We start from the raw sequence: 19784 nt of genomic DNA on the forward strand, positions 1-19784 counted from the left end.
CTCCCCAGCACTGCCGGGCACACCAGCAAAAGGCACTTGGGCAGTGAAGAGCCGCATGCCCCAGGGTCTCGCGGCTCAGCCCGGCACTGACCCACACCCCCATCTGCTGAGCCTCGTCACAGGAGGACCGGGTGGAAACCGTCGCCGGGGGCTTGCTGTCCGACAACGTGCCAGTGCTGCGCCAGGAGCGCCGTGGGATAGAGATACCACATCACCACCCCCGAGGGGTTAATAACGACCGAGAAGCTGTCTCCTGTCTTTAAGCCGCTGATGGTCTTCCCGCTGTACACATCTTGTACCTGGAAGAGAGAGATGGTGGCTGCCAGGATTTCCACAGACCTTTCATCTTGAGGTCCAGCCATGGTCACAGAGACAGCATGGTGGGATGGGGCACAGCAGCGGGCGACAGGAGGGCGACCCAAGGGGCGGCTGCCCCTTCATCCTGGAGGCAGGGAGTGGGAGTCCTTCCCATCCCCCCCAAAAATGCACAGGGTGCCAACAGGGGAAGCTGGAAAGAGGGGGATCCAGGTGCCATGGGGCTGCCCCGCCATGCAGCGTGCCAGTGGGGCTCACCTCATACACAGCGTCCTCGGGGAAGTGGAGCTTGGCCAGGCTGGTGGTGTAGAGGAAGGGCATATCTGTCCGCCGGCTGAAGAAGACAAGGGCGCTGGCGGCCTGGGACAGCGGGCGCAAGAACACCTCGATGTGGGATTTCTCCTGCGGGTGGGGATGGGTGGGTGAGGCAGAGATGCCGGGACCAGCACTGGCCCATAACTTCTGACCTTGCCCTGCGTGGCTGCTATGCCAGCAGGTCCCCAGCTCCCACAGCTCTCCTGCTCATGTTTCTCTGCATCGCCTCCCTCTCTCTCCTTATTGTGACCCGCTGTGCTGCTCCCGTCTGCTCTCCCAAACACGTCCACCTTCCCCCTAACCTTGACAATCCTGCGCCCCTGGATTCCCAGGGGGTCCTGGTTGATCTGAATCATCAGGCGGTTCTGCAGGATCTCCTTGGCGCTCGGGGAGATGGTGCGGAGATCCGTGGACATGAGGAGTGGAGCTGCCATCACCGTCCACAAGGCCATTTGAGAGCGGGACTGCTCATAGCTAAGGCCAAAGTTTCCAATGATGAGCTGGAGGGGAGACGGGGAAAAGACAAGAGAGGCAGAAAAGGGTTAGAAACCAGTCTGCTTGCCATGCTCAGTGATGCTGCAGCTTGCTGGAGGGAAGCACGCACGGGAAACCTCACACTTGTGTGTGCTTTCCCTTGAGCAGCCTACAACTGCTGGGACATCCCACCTCTGCTAGGTGCTGAGCCATCAGCACACATTCAAACGCACTCACTAACACCCTTCACTTCACCACTATCCCCCCTCAGGCTGTGCAGGGAAGGACAGGGACACCAGGACAGGTATACTCGAGTGGTGACGGGTTCGTTGCAACCACAGGCTTTTCCCACAGCGTAGCCAAGGGCAACACGAGCTTTGCCTCTCTGCAGCAAGAGAGCTCCTGCGCCTGGCACTCTTCCTTCACCCTGCCCCTAGAAAGGGATCCCTGGAGAATCCCCAGCCCCGGCCAGGGTCAGCGCACCCCACCACCCAGCCGCACCATGTCCGGGTCATTCCAGTGACCGGGGCCAGCCGCTGGCTGCAGCACGTCCTGGTTTGCAAAGAACCAGTCCAGGATGGAAAGCACGCTGTCCCAGGAGTCCTGGATGTCGTCGTAGTTACGCCACAGGTTGCAGACCTCTGCCAGGACAGTGTAGTTCACCTGGAGAGGAGCACAGGGTCAGGCAGGACAGAGAAAGGACATGGTCTGCAAGCTGGGGGAGAAGGGGCAGCCAGACTTGTTGAGAGCTGCAGCATCCAGAAGATGTTTGGTTTTTGCAAAGCACAGGCATGTGTAGAAGGGCAACATCATGTTAATGAAGGACAGAGTCATATCCCAGTATGACTGCGCACAGCCCAGTACGATACGATGTCTGGCAAAACAGCCACAGAGGCCATCGGGAAATATGATCAGCTGCAAGAATGAGGGCAGCTCGGGATTGACTCAGAAGGTGGAACAGGAAATAAATAAACGCAATCAATTCTCGAGAAACATTACTAGGAGGAACATACTATTTTAAGCACTTAAACTAGACAGGACCTGTCTCAGAAGAACAGACTGCCAGGATCAACCCCACACCAGCTGAGCGGGGTGGAGGGGGCATGCCCCGGGGCCTTCCTCCCCCAAACTCCCATCACCTAGCCACGTTGGGAAGCCCAAGTGTCCCCAGATGCCTGGCAGGGAGGCCACATCCCCTCTGGGGACCTGCAGCCCCATCCTACCATGGGCAGAGCGATAAGCAGGGTGTTACACCCAGCTCCTGCAGCTCCAACAAGAGCTCCCCCAGGGCACAGGGGACAAGGGAAACAGCCACCAGACCGGACAACCCTCACCTTGGGGGGGAGCCCCCCCTGATATGCTGGCCAGCTGCAGGAGTAGACGATGGGGCGGCCTGTGGCGTTCAAGGCCCTCGCCATTTCTGGGTAGCCTTAGGGAGAGGAGAAGACAACTGGTAAAGGAGATGGCGGGAAGCAGCCTGTGTCTACAGTCTGCCTGGTCAGGGGGACCGCAGGCCAGCCTGGCCTCCTGCCTTACACCAGCTCTAGGGCACCAAACACCCTCCTCTTTGCCCAAGAGCTGCAACAGGAGATGCAAGGGAAGAACCGAAGCTGGCCAAGCATTTCTGCGGACGGCCAGCCGCCCTGACTGAAGCAGCGAGGGGAGAAATGCCAGCCAGCCAGGGAGCCTTTACCCTTCGCCTGCTCCTCTCCCGACGAGTAGCACCCATCCAGCTTCAGCATGTCCACGCCCCACTCCGCAAAGGTCTGGGCATCCTGCTCCACGAGGTCCAGCGTGGTGCCGGGGTAGCCCCCGCAGGTGAGGGTGCCCAGGTCGCCATAAATGCCCAGCTTCAGGCCCCGGGCGTGGACCTGCGAGGAGAGAAGAGCTGCAAGGAGGGGACGAGGGAGCCCGAGGTGCCTCTCAGGAACCAGGTGGCGTGGGAACATGGAGACCCCCTGCCATCCCCACCAGGCACTCACGTAGTCAGCCAGGGCCTTAATCCCCCTGGGAAACCTCTCGGGGTCGGGAACCAGCCGTCCTGCCGCGTCCCGCTGCTTGGCAGACCAGCAGTCATCAATATTGATGTACTTGTAGCCCAGCTCCCTCCAGCCGTCCTCTGCCAGGCGGTCTGCCATCTCGAAGAAGAGGGTCTCGCTGCGGGTCAGGGGGATGGGGACACGGCAGGCTGAGCCCCTGCGACCTCCGTGCCCCACCGGCTGCAGGCAGCCCGCGGGACTTCAGGGCTAACTGGGGGCTCTGGAGGGTCAGCCACCGCAGGGCCAGCCTGGGCCATATAGGAGGGTTTCCAGGGCTCCCGTTTAAGCCCTATCCATGTCCCATTCATTGATCTCACCCAGGGGAAGCGTTTCCCCGACACCCTGCAAAGCCTGGCCACATCCTTCAGCGCCGGGGGCTCTCCAGCCCCAGCACTGGGGCGCCTGAGCCCCCCGCCTCCCACGCACCACGCTCCCCGAGACCCCGCTGCTGCAGGGCTCGCCCCAAGGACCCAGACGGTGCCCGACCCGAAACGTTCATCCGCCCTCCCCTGCCCTGGCATCGCCCCATCCACCCACCCACCCGCTCGGGGCAGACCCCAGCCGCCAGCCCGGCCTTTCCAAGCGGGTCCCCTCGGGCAGGGGGCACACAGGACAGGTCCTCCTTGCAGCGAAGGGGGGGTGCCGAGCCCCGGGGGGTGCGTGGGGGTGTCCCCCCACCCCGCTGACCTGATGCAGTTGCGGGGGTCCTCCCGGCAGTCCACGTTGCAGCGGAACCTCTCCCAGGCCAGCCAGCCCATGGGGGGGGTGAGCGCCAGCCCGTTCTCCAGGGCCAGGGCGGGCAGCGCCAGGGCCAGCGCCACGGCCAGGGCCAGGGCCAGGGCCAGCCCGCTCCGCGCCGCCGCCTCCATCGTCCCCGCCGCCGCCGCCGCCGCCGGAGCCCAGAGCGCCGCTCCCCGCCCCGCCCCGGCCCCGCTCACGTGACGCCGCCCGCATCACCTGACCGCCCGCCGCCTCCCGCCCGCCCCGGCCCCGGCCCCGCCGCGCCCCACGGCCACCGGCCCCGCCGGTATCGCCCCCACCCCAACCCCCCCGCTGCCGCACCCCAGGGCCGTTGCATCGTACGGGTGCTGCGCCCCGCAGAGCCGTGGCACCCCCCCATTGGTATCGCCCCCCTGCGCTGCCGCACCCCGTCAGTAGCAGACCCATTGCACCCCACGGCAATTACACCCACCGCTGCTGCACCCCGCAGCCGTCCCACCCCATCGGCATTGCACCCTGCCGGTATCGCACCCCATCGGCATTGCACCCTATTGCCGCTGTACCCCATAGCTGTTGCACCCTATCGGCATTGCACCCCGTTGGCATTGCACCCCACTGCTGCTGCACCCTGTCGGCATTGCACCCAGTCGGTCATGCACCCCACGGCTCTTGCACCCCGTTCGTATTGCACCCCACTGCTGCTGCACCCCATAGCTGTTGCACCCTATCGGCATTGCACCCAGTCGGTCATGCACCCCACGGCTCTTGCACCCCGTTGGTATTGCACCCCACTGCTGCTGCACCCCATAGCTGTTGCACTCTATCGGCATCGCACCCAGTCGGTCATGCACCCCGTTGGCATTGCACCCCACTGCTGCTGCACCCCATAGCTGTTGCACCCTATCGGCATTGCACCCAGTCAGTCATGCACCCCACGGCTGTTGCACCCCGTTGGCATTGCACCCCACTGCTGCTGCACCCCATTACTGGCACCCTGTCACCGCCGCACCACATGGCTGCTGCACCCCAATAGTTACACGGGGGGGGGGGCTTTAGGTCCCCCCGGGGTACCCGAAGGGGCGTCGGGCGGAGCGAAGAGGTCCGGGAGAAAGCAGCTCCGGGCCCCGGCGGCCGCCCCCCGCCCCACGCCGCCGCTGCCGCCGGCGGGGCGGCGCTGGCGGCGCGGCGGGACGGCCCCGGCGGCCGCGGGAGCCCTCCCCCGCCCGGCCGCGGCCGGCCCCCGGCCGCCCCGCACCGCCCCGCCGCGCCGGGAGCGCCGCCGAGCAGGAAGGGCCGGAGGTGAGCCGGGAGGGGCCGGGGCCGCGGTCCCGCCGCCGGGGCGAGGGCCGGGGGGGCGGCGGGGCGGGCGCGGCGGCGGCGGGGCCGGGCCGGGGCGGCGGGGTCCGCAGGCACGGGGCGAGCGGAGGCGCGGAGGCCGCCAGCCCGGCACGGCGCGCACCGAGACGGCGGCACGGAGCTGCAGGCACGCACACAAAGACACGCAGCCCCACCGCACACGCGTGCACACAAAGACACACAGCCCAGCCTCGCACACACACACGCAGAGCCCAGCTGCACACCCAGACACGCACACGCCACCCACCGAGGGCAAAGCACCCCCGGGGAGCAGCGTTTCCTTACGTCCGATGGGATTTTTGTCCATTTTCCAACTGGGGTCCGTGCCCCCTTGTCCTCAGAGCCCTGCCCCACAAGCCCTGACGGGGCAGAAGGGCTCCCTGAGGGATGGTGGAGGTTGCTGAGCAGCAGGGAGCTTCCCCCGCCCGGATCTGGCCGGGGAGTGGCAGCTGTGGTTTGTTTTCTGCATATTTCTTTATGCGGAGTTTTGGCGGTCGGACATCCATTTGCAATTGTAGAAGCGCAAAGGCTGCGCTTGCTGCGCCCTTCTGTGGGACCCGCCGGCTTGCTGAAGCGCCTGCCGTGGGGCCTCCGCAGATGGTGCAGTGACATGCTTCTACAAAAACTCTTTTTTTTTTTTTTTTAATAAAACCAGAACAAACCCACAGGAGCCAAAACCCAAATCCACAGGAGCGCTGGCCTGAGCTGGGATGGGGCTCAGGCTTTGAAGCCAACACAAGCGCCCTCGGTTTCGCCACCCCGGTTTCCAGAGCCGCCCGCCTGTGGTGCCCGGCCCTGGCTGCCCTTGTGCACCAAGGGCCCCGGCTTTCTGGGGTGGGAGCGATGCAGCTCTTTGCTCTTCCAGTCCCAAGCTGGTCTGGTTTGTGACTCCCTCTCTGCCACCCTTCCTCTGACCAGGGATGGGGCTCGGCACGGTGAAGCTTCGGAGGCCCTCAGCAATGGAGCAGCCCGCCCAAGGAAGACAGCAAGGGGTTGCGGTCTGACCTGCACAGCCGGTACGGCACCTCGCACTCCGCTGCCAGTTAATCTGCTGGGGCTGGGGGTGCTGCTGCTGGGAGGGCTGCTGGGATGGGTGGTCCTGCATGGAGACGGGGAGCAGTGAGAGGGTGCTCAAACAGAGGTCCCAGAGCCCTTGGGTCTGAAAACACCCTCCTTATCCTGCCCTGTAATAGACGAGAGTGCAAAATAAACGCCTCGCAGGCACAGAGGCAAATTTCTTTGATGTGCCCCATAAAAAAACCAGCAAAGTAGGTCACTTGTGGAATAAGAAATGAAGCAGCGGTGTTGTCGTCCCTGGAGAAGGCAGGTGTCTCGATGGTGGGGCTTGGGGATGACCTCCTCTCTGCCGCAGCGAGGAACCAGCCTGCAGTTTGCAGGGGTACTTGCTGAGTTAGACACTGTCCTGCAGCGCTCGCTGCTGGAGTCGGGGCTGTTTTTCCTGTGGTGGGCTTGGGGCAGGATCAGGCCTCTCCTGGCGGGGCAGGTGAGATGTTCCTTGCCCCAAGCTGACTTCTTCCCCCTCTCTTCCTCTACTCCTAGGCAGGGCGATGAAGCTGAACGAGCGGAGCGTGGCCCACTATGCCACATGTGACTCGCCCGCCGACCATGCCGGCTTCCTCCGCAAGCGGGTGGAGCGGCACCACCACCATGCCCACCACCACCACGCCACCTCCTACCAGCGCCGCTGGTTCGTCCTCAAGGGCAACCTCCTCTTCTACTTTGAGGAGCGGGAGAGCCGGGAGCCCATGGGGCTGGTGGTGCTGGAGGGCTGCACTGTGGAGCTGTGCGAGGCCACTGAGGAGTTTGCCTTTGCCATCCGCTTCGACGACGCTGGTGCCAGGGCTTACGTGCTGGTGGCCGATGGGCAGGCTGCCATGGAGGCCTGGGTAAAGGCGCTCTCGCGGGCCAGCTTCGACTACATGCGGCTGGTGGTGAGGGAGCTGGAGAAGCAGCTGGAGGAGGCCTGCAAGAGCTTGGCCGCTTGTCGCAATTCTCCGCGGAGGTCCTCCTCCGTCAGGAAGAGGCACCTCTCCAACCCCGCCTTGCTGCCTCTCCAGGAGAAGCCCGCCATCCTGGAGAACGGTTACTCCACGTGGGGTAGTGGCGGTGGCATCCCTGGGGCGGCCGCCTGCCCTGACCGCGACGGGGGGCACGCGAAGCCCCCGCCCCTGCCTCCACGCCGGCGCTCGGCTGCCGGCAGCGCTGCAGGGTCCCCGGCGCCTGGCCTTTCGCCGGCCATGCCGGAGAGCCCGGTGTCACCGGAGACGGCCTGCTTCTCGAAGCTGCACAGCTGGTATGGGCAGGAGATTGCGGCGCTGAGACGGGAGTGGCAGGAGAGGCAGAAGAGGGGACACCCGTGACCGGGGGCGCAGGGCACGAGCCACTGGCCAGCCGATGCCCGGCAGCCTGTCTCCTGTGCGGGAAGAGCGAAGCGAGGGACGCTGCTTGCCCCCTGCCCTGGTCGGTGGCCGAGTGTGCGGTGCGTGTGTGCTTCACGGGGTGTGTGGAAGAGACTCGGGTCTTCCCCAAACCTCACGCTTCATTTCCACGAGGCTTTATATGGCTGGAGAGCGTGTAGTACCAGGGGAGCCGCCTTTGAACCCTCCTCTGCTGGTGATATGAGGTGTGGAGAGGGCCCAAATCGGAACATATGCAACGAACCTCACCCAACGGGCTTGACCCCTTGCCGTCCCCGCCTCTCCTTCACCACTTTTTTTTGGTTTTGTTTCCCAGCGTGGAAGTTTGCACAGGTCAGCGTTTATTATTGTCTGTGGTCTTGTGCCAAAGTCCTGCCTTTGCTCTTTCACTGCAGATAAGGCTGGGCTCTTAGGAAATGCCTCCGATGGGCCACTGGCCCTGGAGGATGCCTCCAGCCTTGTGCCTCTCTCGCCACAGGACACGTGAGCCACCATGGCTGTGGCTGGCCCAGCAGCCAGGGCAACAAGGACCGGGCTCTTGTGTCATCAGGTTTTTTTTACTTTCATCTGCACTAAACCTCCTCCTTGCTAAATCCCTCAGGATGTGGCTTTCACAGGCTTGCATCCGTCTCTTTGGGCGCCTGAGCTCAGCAGCAAAGCTGAAATGGAGACACCGAGCCTGGTCTGAAGCAACAGCGAGGACCAGGAGCTCCCAGGGGCTGATCTGGACTCTGTCAAGCAGTAGTCAAGCCTGTTAATGTCTCCAGCTCAAGCCTTCCGTGTTCCAAAACAGGGATGCTAAAGCCTCTTTGCCTTGCTGGGGGTGAATTTATCAGCCTCTGCTCAGACTGTAGCTCCTGCAAAGTGCCATATAGGGCTCAGCCGGCTCGTTGGGCAGCTTGCCTGAGATGGCGCCCAGAGCCGCACTCTTGCAGAGCCTCTCGCTGTTGTGGCTCTGCCCAGCTCCTGGCAGAGCTGCGCAGTCGGAGGAGAGGCTGTGGAAGAGCGGGGAGGAGGAGAGGGCTGGCCTCAGGAGGAGAAATGAAGGTGTGGGAGCGAGTTACAGGTTGCGCTGACTGACTGTGTGTCAGCAGTGTCTGGGCTTGCCCCTCTAGCGTCAAAGCCGTATCGCTGCCTTCTACCAAAGCCAGCGCCTGACCTGCCAGCGCTGCCCTCCAATTTCGCCTCGGCATCACTCAGCTGATCTCCGTAGCACGTCCCGTCCCATCCTCCTGGCAGGTGAGGAGGGCTGGCACGCCTGTCACCTCACTACAGAAATGGACTTGTCCTTCGCCAGTAGGTCAGGAACCTTGGTCATGAGGCAGACGGTACAAGTAGGTGGGTGCCGAGTCCAGGGGCTGCAGCACCCTGGAGATGGGGTTGATCAATGTTCTCCCTCATCTTCTTGGCAAGGGCTGTTTTTCAAAGCAGAAAAAATACGTGAAGCAGTCTTGTGCTTCCTGTCTAACAGTGTTAAACCTGTTTTTATTGCCCTGTTTTATTAAGGAGCCTTGCTAGAAAAGCAAGAGGCTATTCCAGGTCATGACTGGTAGGAACCTATTTGCCTTTCTGCAGTTGAACACACTCAGCTTAATACTTTGCAATAGCCAGTAGAGATTGTGAATGCAGAAATCAAATTACTTCCATTAACTCTTGGTGCCTTTGCAAATATATCTCTGGTAGTTTTGGATGACGAGCTTCCAGCCTCCTGCCTAATTATGGCTCGATGGTATATTAGCGGAAATCAGATCTTAAATCGGATCTTACAAATATGACTTTTGGCAGTGGGAGTGTAACCTTCACATATGAGTCATGCAATCCAGTCCTCTCCAGTCAGTGTCTGTATTTCTTCACAGTAGGGATCTTCGAGTCTGGGAGGATTATTTTTGTTCTGCTTTTTAAGTGAAAACAGTTCGGAATAACCAGGAGCAGGTGGCCACGGGCCAGTGCCCAGGCTCCATCAGCAGCCCGGCTGTCTGGACTTACAGGCCAGCTCTGCCTCTGTACCTGCTGCTTAAATTGTTCAGTGCTGCAGCATTCCCGGCTGGGAACCTGGTGCTTCCTCACTTGGAGCATGGGTATTTTGGGCCCAGGGTCAGATTTGGCAATCATTTTTCCTTTTTTTTTTTTTTTTTTAAAATTCTAATACAGATAGCAGAATATTCCTGATGTCTCAGAGTTACATAAGGCAGTTTGACGGTAAAGATTTAACTTCCAAAATAAACCAAAATGTAATGGCAGTTCCTACGTGAGACCCAAGAATCGGGAGTGACTTGAAAGGGAAAATAAATTAACAAAGCCAGTTCTGTCAGAACTGGAACTGAAACAGTATTATTCATTTAAGGGCAGTTTCACTTTTAAGAAGCTTAGTTTGCTTTAATAAGCCAGGATTGTGCTAGTAACACTACTAAAGAGCTTACATTTAATGCTTTAATCTGTCCCATTCAAATGGCACAATTTCCATGCTACCTGCCTTTGCGTTAGTATGTATCCCAACTAAATCCTAAATCCTGCAAATGAGGAGCTGCACTCTGCTTTCTGTCTGATCGCATTTGGAGCAATTTTGTGTTTTATTCTGCAGCGCCGAGAAGAAAATGGCTAAATCCTGAACAGTATTTGTGCTTGGCCCACCTGTCCATGCCGGGGCTTTGCTAGGTCGCCAAAGCACTGCATGACTTCGGATGCGCTTGGTTGTGGCTTCCTCCCCATCCCGCTCGCACAGCAGGGATGGCCCTTTTGGGAGTAAAAAGAGCCATAATTGGAGCCATGCTCAAATTTGGATGGGAGTACATTTTTTTTAATGACCACCGCCTCTTGCTTCATTAGGCGGGAAGCACCTGGGTGCTCCCCCACCTCCTCTGAGATGGGAGGCTATCAAACCAGCTCGACTGAGGATGGGTTTGTGCTGGCAGCGCCTTTGAAGCAGAAGGTCGGGATTTCAGCTTCCTGAGAGGGATTTCAGCTTCCTGAGATTGCATGTGCAGCTGGCTAATGGAGCGTCCCCTCTTTCTGTCTGCAGGCAGAGATCATTACAGGGAAAGCAGAGAGTTTTCATTGTCCCCTACAGCAAAAAGAGACTGATTGATTGCCACACACTGTTTTTCTCTCCGGTCATTCAGGTTTGGACTGTTTCACCTTCTGCCTTCACTTTCCCTTATTATTTTTTAAAAATAGAAAATGTCTGGGCAGCACAAAACAGGTTCCCTAGCAAAGGGGGGCTGAACACTAAAGCTGAATGGCTACTTTTCTTAAAGTACTGAAGTCGAATCCTTTTCTAGGAGTTTTCTTTAGCATAATAATGCAAAAGTGATGAGAAAAATGCTTGAACCTGAATGCTTGAGTTTAAAAGAAACTGAAGACTGAAAGAGGGAGGGAGATTCTGACGTGGCCTTTGTATGCTGTGCCAAGAAGGGCTCCTAATCCTGCTAAAACAGTCGTCAAAATCCTTGTATTTTCCTGAGGCTGGGATTTCAGATTGAGGCCCATAATGTATTTTTATTTCTGCACGTTTATCTTTTTACAAAACAACTGTGGTGATGTTTTCCACTGAATCCAGGTCCCAGCGATAAGAGTAACCCCAAGATTTTACCCGGGGCCACCGCTAGCCATTTGGTGGACATTCACAACTAAGACTGGAGATTTTTCTGTTACAGTAGCTACCACGTTAATAGCGAGGGGGTGGGTAACCCCCCGGTCTTACCCCTCTGGACTGCCTTTGTAGGGAAACCGAAATGACCCCCACCGAAACGCACGGGGAGCGCGGGGAGTTCCCGCGTCGGTCGTGCGTCGTCGTCCGCGCGCTCACGGGCGTGCAACGCCTGCATCTACCAGCGGCCTGCAGGAACACCCCGCCTGCGCAAGTGCTTGTGTTTTAGGGAGAGGCCGAGTTCTTTTTTAAGAGGCGGTTTTGCATGCGCCTTACTTTCACACGCGGAACTGGTATTATGCATTTCAAGACATGGTTAACGTTTGTATTTTATGCCGAATAAACCGTTTCGATTTGTAGCCCGTGCGTTGCCGACGGAGCCGTGAGCCCCCGACGCCCGCGGGAGGTGCCCGCAGGGCCTCCCGATTCCCTTTTTAGGGTCACCGGGACCGGTTTCCCCCCTCCCTTCGGCGGGAAGCGACGAGAACCCGCCCGCCTCCCCCCCCCCCGCCCCGGCTGCAGCGCGCGCGGCCGCAGGGCGGGGCCGGCCCCGCCCCCCGCACGCGCGCTGGCGGTCTCGCCCCCTCCAGCCTCGCGAGAGCCGGAGGCCCCACCGCCCCGGGTGACGCCTCGGCTCGGCCGTTACAGGAGCCCGGCGAGGGGCAGGAGGGAGGATGGCAGCGGCAGGCGGGAGGCTCCTGGCGGCGGCCGCGGCTTACTCGGGGCGGGCGGGCTGGGGCGGGCCGCGCCGCAGCCCGGCCGTGCCGCTCGTGCCCTCCCGGAGCGCCACGGTCACCCGCAGCGGCGCCATTTTGCCCAAGCCGGTTAAGGTGAGTGAGGGGCGAGTGGGTGGGAGCGACAGCCAATCGCGGCGTAACGGATAGCAGCGGTGGCCAATCGGTGCGGGCGCCTCTGCTGCGGTGGGCGTGAGTGACAGGCGCCTAGGCTAATGAGCGGAGCGGCTGCGAGCGGGGCGAGTGACGGGAGCGGCCCTGAGGGGTCGGGGCGGGCCCGGGCGGCCTGTTCCCCCCCGAGCCGGGCGGCGCTGCCCCGCGGCGGCCCCTCCGCGATGGGGAGGCCGTAAGCACCCGCCTGCACACGGCCGTTTCTCACCGGCAGCCGCTCTCCCTTCCTAAGCCACCGCTGTCCCCTGCCCCGAGCCCCCCGCGGGTTCCCGCTCTCCCGGTGCCGGGGTTGATAGGACAAAGCGCGATGCGGTGAGCGGGGGCTCGGCGCCGGCGGCGGCGGCGACCCCTTCTTCCCGCCGCTCCCCGGGTCCTCTGCGCGCCTGTGGAGCCGGCGGTGCGTAGGTTCAGCCAAAGCGCAGCTTGCTGGTAAAGGCCGGTCTTTTCCCATCGACGCCTTGCAGACGCCCTTCGGCCTCCTCAGGGTGTTCAGCGTTGTCATCCCGTTCCTGTACGTCGGGACTCAGATCAGCAAGAACTTCGCAGCCCTGCTTGAAGAACACGATATCTTTGTCCCAGAGGATGACGACGACGACGATTAAAGGGTATGTCATTAACATCACCTGCAATCTAATTATTTGTGCTTCCTGTTTGGCTTGGGGCAGGGGGGAGAATCTCGGACTAGGGAACACGGACAGCAACTGCTTGAAAGATGCATTTGCAGTTCAAGATGCGGGCGTGTGCAGCTGTATTGCCTCTGGCTACCAACTTTTTGGTTCCTTTATGCTAGAGAAGGCCAGACTGGTATCCGAATGTGAAATCTCCACAACATACATTCGCTAGCGATTGTAATAAACTGATGGTATTTTAGATCTTTGAATCAGAAATAAACTGTAGTCAGTGAGGGTCTATACTGCAGACAGAAAAGAGGGACTTCGGTGTTATTACATGTTTACCTGTTTAAAAGTCTTCTGCTAACTCAGAGTGACTGTTTTTAAAAAGAATCGCTCACTGTATGAAATTCTGATATACAGTGAACGATCTGAGAGAATTCCAGAACCCATCAGATCAAACTGTCAGGTTACAGCTGACAGTGTTACAGCACTCATCTCCGGAGTCGCTGGACCATTGAGACTCCTTGGATAAAGGAAGAGCAGAAATAATTCACCTTTATCTACAGCACATGACACTACACTTTCACCCATTTTATGTTATTATTATGTATTTATGCACTTGTGTAAAGGCTTGAGTTTGGCTGTATTTCTTTATAGAACAAAGAAGTTGCTTTAAAGACGTTGTTGTAAACAGTGTTGTTTTGTAATCGGTTTGGTGGATGTACTGCATTTGATAAAGGGATTTTCCAGCATGCACCGCGTAGCTAAAACCAGAGAATTAAAAGACTGTAAAGACTGCGATGGCCTGTTAGAAACTCCTTTTACGTAAACCCCCACCTTGTGTGGCTTGGGCGGAGGGTACAGGCTGGAGCTCGGGTACAGGCTGGAGCTCGGGTACAGTATATCTGAAGAGTAACGGCTTATTATTCTATTTGCAGAACCATAATGGAAGAACAGAAGGGAGAAAACCATTGACAAAGCAATGGTTCCAACATCTGTCACCTGTGTTGTGCCCTTCCTAAAGGGGACGGGGGGCTCTGCATCCCCTTTGCCAGTGAGTGTCCTGCACGTGTCCGTAGGACGGAAACCTGTAGATCAGGGTTGAAGGAAGTGCTTGATAAGCCCTGCATCCTTGCACATACACGCTCACCTCATCAAAGACTGCTTGGGATTCCTTTTATCAGCACTACGGGAAACACTTAATTAAAGATCAAGAGATTGAGATACATGACTCTGGTCTTCTGTTTTTATAGATTATGTGCCTATGACCTAGCATTTCTGTATTAACCTTTCTACCTCCGTATGCCTGTTCCAGTAAGGAGGTTTTCTTCATATTTATTTCCTCTTACAAGTCCTTTCTGTAATTCAGTACTCATCTACAGCACATGACAGGAGTCACGGAGGAAGCAGCAGCCTCACAACACAGCCCTGTTAAAAGAATGGAGTTCACGCTGAGGCTGGCACTGCACTTCAAATGATGTTGATTTACAACCTATGCAGGTGTGTCTGATAGAGACCGTATCGTTAATTTCACCTCACTGAGGATTAAATACAGTAGTAGTGTTGCAGAGCTAAAAGTTTTGAGTAGGTTAGGTAAAAAGTTAAGATCACGAGTGGCAAACTAACTTGCCGATGCATGTTACAGCATTTAATCTATGAACAGTGAAAATCTCCGAACGGTCTGGCTCCGCATACCTAGTATTTCCTAGGTAGTTCAGTACTTCCTTCTGTATGAGCCCTAATACATGTATTTTCTTAACTGTGTATGAACTTCAACTCTTCTATAAAAAGAAGTGTTTACTATTGCAATTAAATCCTTCCATAATAGACTTAGAAGGTCTTCTCTACTGCTAGGGCATGCGTAGAGTATCTTCAGTCACAAGAGACCAGCTGTTTTCTCAAATACCTTGAAAGGTTAAAGTAATAATTTTTTTTTTTTTTTTTAAAAGCCAGCATTGCCTCAGTGTCTCTCTCATGGTTTCTGGTCATTAGATCTGGCCTCTTCTCTTGACTGCCCGCTTTTCTCTTCAGCATTCTTATAGCTGTTAAAAAGTTTCTTTTAATGTCACACACATTAGCACAGCGTGGTGTTCAAACAGCCACATTTGCTCCCTTATTACTTGGCACTGCTTTTGATATTTGCTCTCGCTCTCCAGCATAGCTGCCGGGAGAAACGGGCGCCTGCAATCTGAGTAACGCCAGCAGCTGTAGCTGAAGGCAGCTGGCAGGTTCTTGAGTCGCTGGGTATCCGAGTTTCCCCTCCTTCCCCGAGGCCGCCTGAGAAGTGGTTGCTCAGTTCCTCTGTTCTTGGGAGCCGGACGTGCCCCTGCTCCCGCTTCCTGCACCGGCACGCTCCGTAACGCTGCCGTCTTAGTTCTTCAGCTCTGTCCTTGAAAACACCCCACCCCCAAAGTTCCCAGGTACGCGTACGCACACGTCCCTGCGGAGCGCTGCGTTACAGTCCTCGCGTGGGGAAGGCGGCCCCGTTACTCAGCCAAGGATAAAAAGAAGTTTGAGCGTGCTACAAGGATTCAATGCTGATCGCACATGGGGGAGCTCCAGCACCCAGTTACCAGTTGAAAACGCGCTCTGACTGGTGCAATAACACGTTCTCCTTACCCTTCTCAAAAGGGAGCTAGTAATTCCCGATTCAATTCGGGAGGTGATGGTAGGACACCATCTTCTGCTAGGCATCAGCAGCTCTTACACAGCCTCCCTATTCTAGGCAACAGTACAAAACCCCATTTTTCCACAGAATTTCATTTTGCAGCAGGGAAATGGGACTCCGCTAATCTTTTTATCGCACAAAGGGCTTTATTGGCCTATTGGATTTTACGCTGTTCTCTGTGAGGAAGTAAACAGAGAATAGCGTCCAGGTAAAAAACACAAGGTCAACAAAGTCACAGCATGAAATTGCAAAACACTGCGTGAATACAGATGGGCCTCAAGCACAAAAATATTGCCCTGACTACAGTGGCTTTTCTGCTCTTTCTTCCACAGAGCTAACACCTACGCGGCTGGGCAGAAAGCCCCGCAGCCGGGCTGTTGTGGTTACTCAGCAGACACTCCAGGGCAAGTGATGGGACAAACTCCAGCCACTGAAAATACATGCTGGCAAGAGCGAGGAAATCACAGCTCTTCATACAGATCGTAACGACTTGCACGCACTCTGGATTCAGAGTTAATCATTAGGCTCCTAGTATGCCATACAATCTTTCTGTGCGGATTTTTTTTCTACTATATAGAACTTTATTTGTAATACAAGGCAGGAAGACACAGAGTCAATCTCTCAGGGATCGTGGCCCGCATAGAATTTGGACAGAAAGTCTTTAGGTCGTGGTGTTTCCGTCTCATGGAAATACCTCATGATGTGAGTCCTCTGCTTCCATACCTGAATGGTTTCTTGAAGATCCATTTTTCCCTGCGCACAGACAAAAGAATTTTAGACTAGTTCTCAGTTAGAGCCCGAGGCCAACTATAGAGCACTATGAAAGTTATGTGAATGCACTTAGGAACACCCTTCAGGTAGCTGCATCAATAATTCTGTACTCCTAAAGACTGCTTACAACACCTATACTGTGACACAAATATATATACTGTTCCTGCCTTGTGACTTTATTGCTTCATGCCCTGTATTAACAAGTCGCTTGTCTCTACAGCTCAGCTTTCCAGCCCTGTGGAACAGGCACATTTCTGCCCTCTTCTTAGAACCTGCCCTGTTTCTCTCATGACTGGCACCCCCATAAAATTCTGCATAACATTCGTAACTTTCATGCACCTCTATTTAATTTTTTTGAATAGCAGCAAGTTAGCTGTAAAACTCAGTAAAATCGCTGCTAAGTGCTTTGCACCAGTATCGCTGCCAGAGAGATACTAAACATGACTTCTTCATGACTCCAGTGTATGACTTATTGTCCTGGTTTTGGAGGATGGCAGCACGGAGCAAAATGAGACTGCCTGGAATTGTCACCTACTGTATTATCTAGGATTCTGTTGCCAGATTTTTTTCATCATGTAAAGACAGACTAACTGTCTTGAAATGCAAGAAATACAACCGGTGAGCACGGCAGTCCTTGGTTGGCATTAGAGCGGCAGAGGTCAGTCATTGTTGCTCAGACCCGTTTTGAAGGCTTGCGCTACTCTTGGTATTGGTTTAAACCAGACAGGTCTCTCAGGCCTGAGACATGACCAGATGCGTTACAGTGCTGGGGCGTTTTACCACCCAAAGCCGGCCTCCCACCAAGTACTGCCACTCTACGTATGTTTCAGAATCAGTGAAGAAAACCTCTAAGGGAGTACTGTGGGCAGCAGAAAGGTCATTTTTTAATGGCAAACTAGCTAGCAGCATCTTTTTCCCTTTTCTTTGATTGCCATTGTTCTCAAAAAAAAAAAAAAAAACCAAACAAAAACAAAACCCACCACCAAACCCAAACAACAAACTTGGTATTTAAACTACCATTTTGCTTGCCATACACTTCCTCTTTTAAACATCTGCCAACTGGAAGAGCCAGTACACTGAGTGACAGAAATCCGTATTCCAGCAACTCTGACTTAGGACTTAAAACTCTATTCCTCTGCATGCTAAAGCAGCTTGATCCCTTATCAACAGGTTTGTTGACAGAGATAAACCAATCTGGATTGCAAGAGACAACTCCTTCATAGCGCAAGCTGAAATAAAACTGTCCGTCTCCTCCATCACGCCCACCACCAATTATCAACTCTCACCTACTCTGCAGCTTCCACAAAATGGGAATAACTTGTCTGTACCTTAATAACCAGCAAGTCTATCACCCGTGGATCTGTAACGTGAGCATTCTTCATGAACATCTCCCGCACCTTGTTACGCCCCTGTTTCACCGTGATGTCCAGCTGGTACAGATGTACTACGAAAAACAGAACACCCACAGAGGTCATCTGTATTGCTTTTCATTTTTTCCACTGACAATGCAACTCAACCCTACAAAACACTACACAGTCATTTGTTCTTGCAACATCTGCCAGCTTCGCTAATTTGATTAATTTAAAGCGAATAAACAACACAGCCACGGTACGAGTCCCAGTGCAGTTTTAAGGAGGCAGGCAGTCATGCCACACACCCCCGTTCTGGAAAATTAAAGCTAGATTTCTCTTTTGCTTAGCTAGGAAAACCAAGTGGCAAGTAAGGCATGAAGAGAGCGGGGTTTCCCGTCCAGACCTCCCTCAGCCTCCGTCAGGGGAGGCAGCCGGGCCGGGGAGGGCAAGGCAATCGGGGCTGCGGCCGGCCGGCGGGCCTGTGCTGCACCGGGGAGCGGCCGAGAGCCCACAGCCCCGCAGCCGCTGCCAGGCCCCGAACAACCGTCTTCACCTGCCCCACACGCAGCGGGCCAGGGCGGGGAAAGGGCAGCGACGGGGCGAGGCAGGACCCCGCACACCCGGGGGTAACCGGCACCCCCCGCCGGGCCCTTTAAGAGCCCAACGGCTGCGGGCTGGCCGTTACGACCTTGAGCTCGCGCTCCCGTCCGCGCATGCGTGGCCGGCTCCGCGCCCCTCACCCGCGTTGGGCACCTCGCGGTACCAGGCCCGGTACAGCTCCCTCACGCGCCGCTTCGCCTCGCCCAGGTCCCGGCTGAAGATCGGCTTCACCGCGGCAGACACCGCTCCTTTCCCCGCCACCGCCATCTTCTTGCAGCCACCGCCCCCGCGGCCACGCCTCCGCGCGGAGCGTCCCGCCCCTTCTCCGCCGCCGGTGGGAAGGCGCACGGGCACGACGACTCTCTATTGGCCGGCTGCGCTGCCACTCTAACCTTTTGGGCCAAGCAAATAGCGGCGGCCGGCGGCCTCCCATCAGATTGGTCGGGAAAAACGCCAATCACCGCTGGCTGCCAGGGGAGGAACTGCCCGGGTGGGCGGGGCCGTGATGTGGCCCGCCTCCCGGGGCCTGCACCGCCCCTCAGGGCCTGCGCCGCCCGCGGGGGCCAGGCTGGGGCCGGGGGGGCGCCCCGGGGCGCGGAGAAGGGCGAGAGGCGAAGGGAAAGCCGAGCAAGGGGAGGGGGTCGGTACGGGGAGGGGCGGGTTTAGTCTCGCAAGGCTCACCGAGGCCTTCAAGGTGCCTCAGGACAGCCTCCCTGGAGGAGAGGACTGCGGCCGGGAGGGTGCAGCAGTTGCCGCAGGGCCCTGATGAGGCCCCCGGCCCTTGTCGCCGCGGAGTCACCTCCAGGTGCAGGCCCCGAGTCGATGGGTGACAGGAGGCAGCAGGACGCTTCTCGGCAGTGCCCCATTCTCACAGCAGCCCCCCTTCGTACTCGTGCTGTGACAGCGCCAGCTCCCAGCGCCAGCTGGTTGGCCTTATAGCCGTTTTTGGCTTGGAGATGCTTTCCCCTTCCCGATTATCAGTGCTAGATCGGTATTTTGCAATGATCTATTTGCTCCCTTTTGCCTCCAGGGCGCCACACCAACCGATGTTTGCCCATGCAGATTGATTTTCTTTCAATGCTTTCTTGCATTACCTATTCTAGGTATACCCACGCTTTTCATCCAAATACATGATTGCAGGAATCATTTCTGTTTAAAGTTTAGTTCACCGACAGCTGCTTTTTAAAAACACTTCTGTGTGCTGGTAACTATAAAACCAAGCGTGTTCAGTTCAGTGTCATTGAACCAATCAGAAAAGTAACACTGAAAAGATCTTGAAAGAAAGAGGTGGGGTGCTGGCTGTAAGGAGAGAATTGTCAAGTGAGGCAGGTCTGAGAGACAACCCCAAAGAAAAGAGGGGGGAAGAAGACTTTTCACACCACTTTTATTCTTCTGGATTATTTTGTAGATGAAAAGCATAAATGTGCAGTTCCTGCTGAAGTAAAAATCTTAACAACGGTGTTAAGTATTTGCATAATTCAATAGCTTTCATAGCTTCCAAAATTAGTATTAGAAAGATAGATGTGAATGTGGATTTCTTTAGTTGTGGTTATGCATAGAAGCTCCTTTAT

The 19784-nt window shown here is 56.5% G+C and overlaps 4 protein-coding genes across 4 annotated transcripts; 2 read left to right on the forward strand and 2 right to left on the reverse strand.

The window, feature by feature from the left end:
- Positions 1 to 110: 110 nt before the first annotated feature.
- On the reverse strand, positions 111 to 4012 carry NAGA (alpha-N-acetylgalactosaminidase; the record flags this gene model as incomplete). Its single annotated transcript, XM_082310295.1, has 8 exons — positions 111 to 299; positions 574 to 717; positions 933 to 1130; positions 1606 to 1767; positions 2439 to 2533; positions 2798 to 2975; positions 3087 to 3261; positions 3831 to 4012. 8 exons carry the CDS (start codon positions 4010 to 4012, stop codon positions 117 to 119), a joined length of 1317 nt encoding a protein of 438 aa, XP_082166421.1. The 3' UTR covers positions 111 to 116.
- A 1125-nt stretch (positions 4013 to 5137) lies between these two features.
- PHETA2 (PH domain containing endocytic trafficking adaptor 2) lies at positions 5138 to 9897 on the forward strand. The gene is made up of 3 exons (XM_082311074.1): positions 5138 to 5162; positions 6138 to 6235; positions 6780 to 9897. The coding sequence occupies exon 3, from the start codon at positions 6788 to 6790 to the stop codon at positions 7598 to 7600; it is 813 nt and encodes a 270-aa protein (XP_082167200.1). The 5' UTR covers positions 5138 to 5162; positions 6138 to 6235; positions 6780 to 6787; the 3' UTR covers positions 7601 to 9897.
- A 2003-nt stretch (positions 9898 to 11900) lies between these two features.
- SMDT1 (single-pass membrane protein with aspartate rich tail 1) lies at positions 11901 to 14053 on the forward strand. The gene is made up of 3 exons (XM_082308406.1): positions 11901 to 12133; positions 12673 to 12813; positions 13761 to 14053. Exons 1-2 carry the CDS (start codon positions 11978 to 11980, stop codon positions 12808 to 12810), a joined length of 294 nt encoding a protein of 97 aa, XP_082164532.1. The 5' UTR covers positions 11901 to 11977; the 3' UTR covers positions 12811 to 12813; positions 13761 to 14053.
- Positions 14054 to 15669: 1616 nt separating this feature from the next.
- Positions 15670 to 18506, reverse strand: NDUFA6 (NADH:ubiquinone oxidoreductase subunit A6). Its single transcript, XM_082311180.1, has 3 exons — positions 18354 to 18506; positions 17590 to 17705; positions 15670 to 16243 (listed from the first exon to the last, which is right to left on the reverse strand). Exons 1-3 carry the CDS (start codon positions 18478 to 18480, stop codon positions 16112 to 16114), a joined length of 375 nt encoding a protein of 124 aa, XP_082167306.1. The 5' UTR covers positions 18481 to 18506; the 3' UTR covers positions 15670 to 16111.
- Positions 18507 to 19784: the final 1278 nt, after the last annotated feature.

This window comes from Platalea leucorodia, assembly GCF_965183815.1.
Source record: "Platalea leucorodia genome assembly, chromosome: 4".
NCBI lineage: Eukaryota > Metazoa > Chordata > Aves > Pelecaniformes > Threskiornithidae > Platalea > Platalea leucorodia.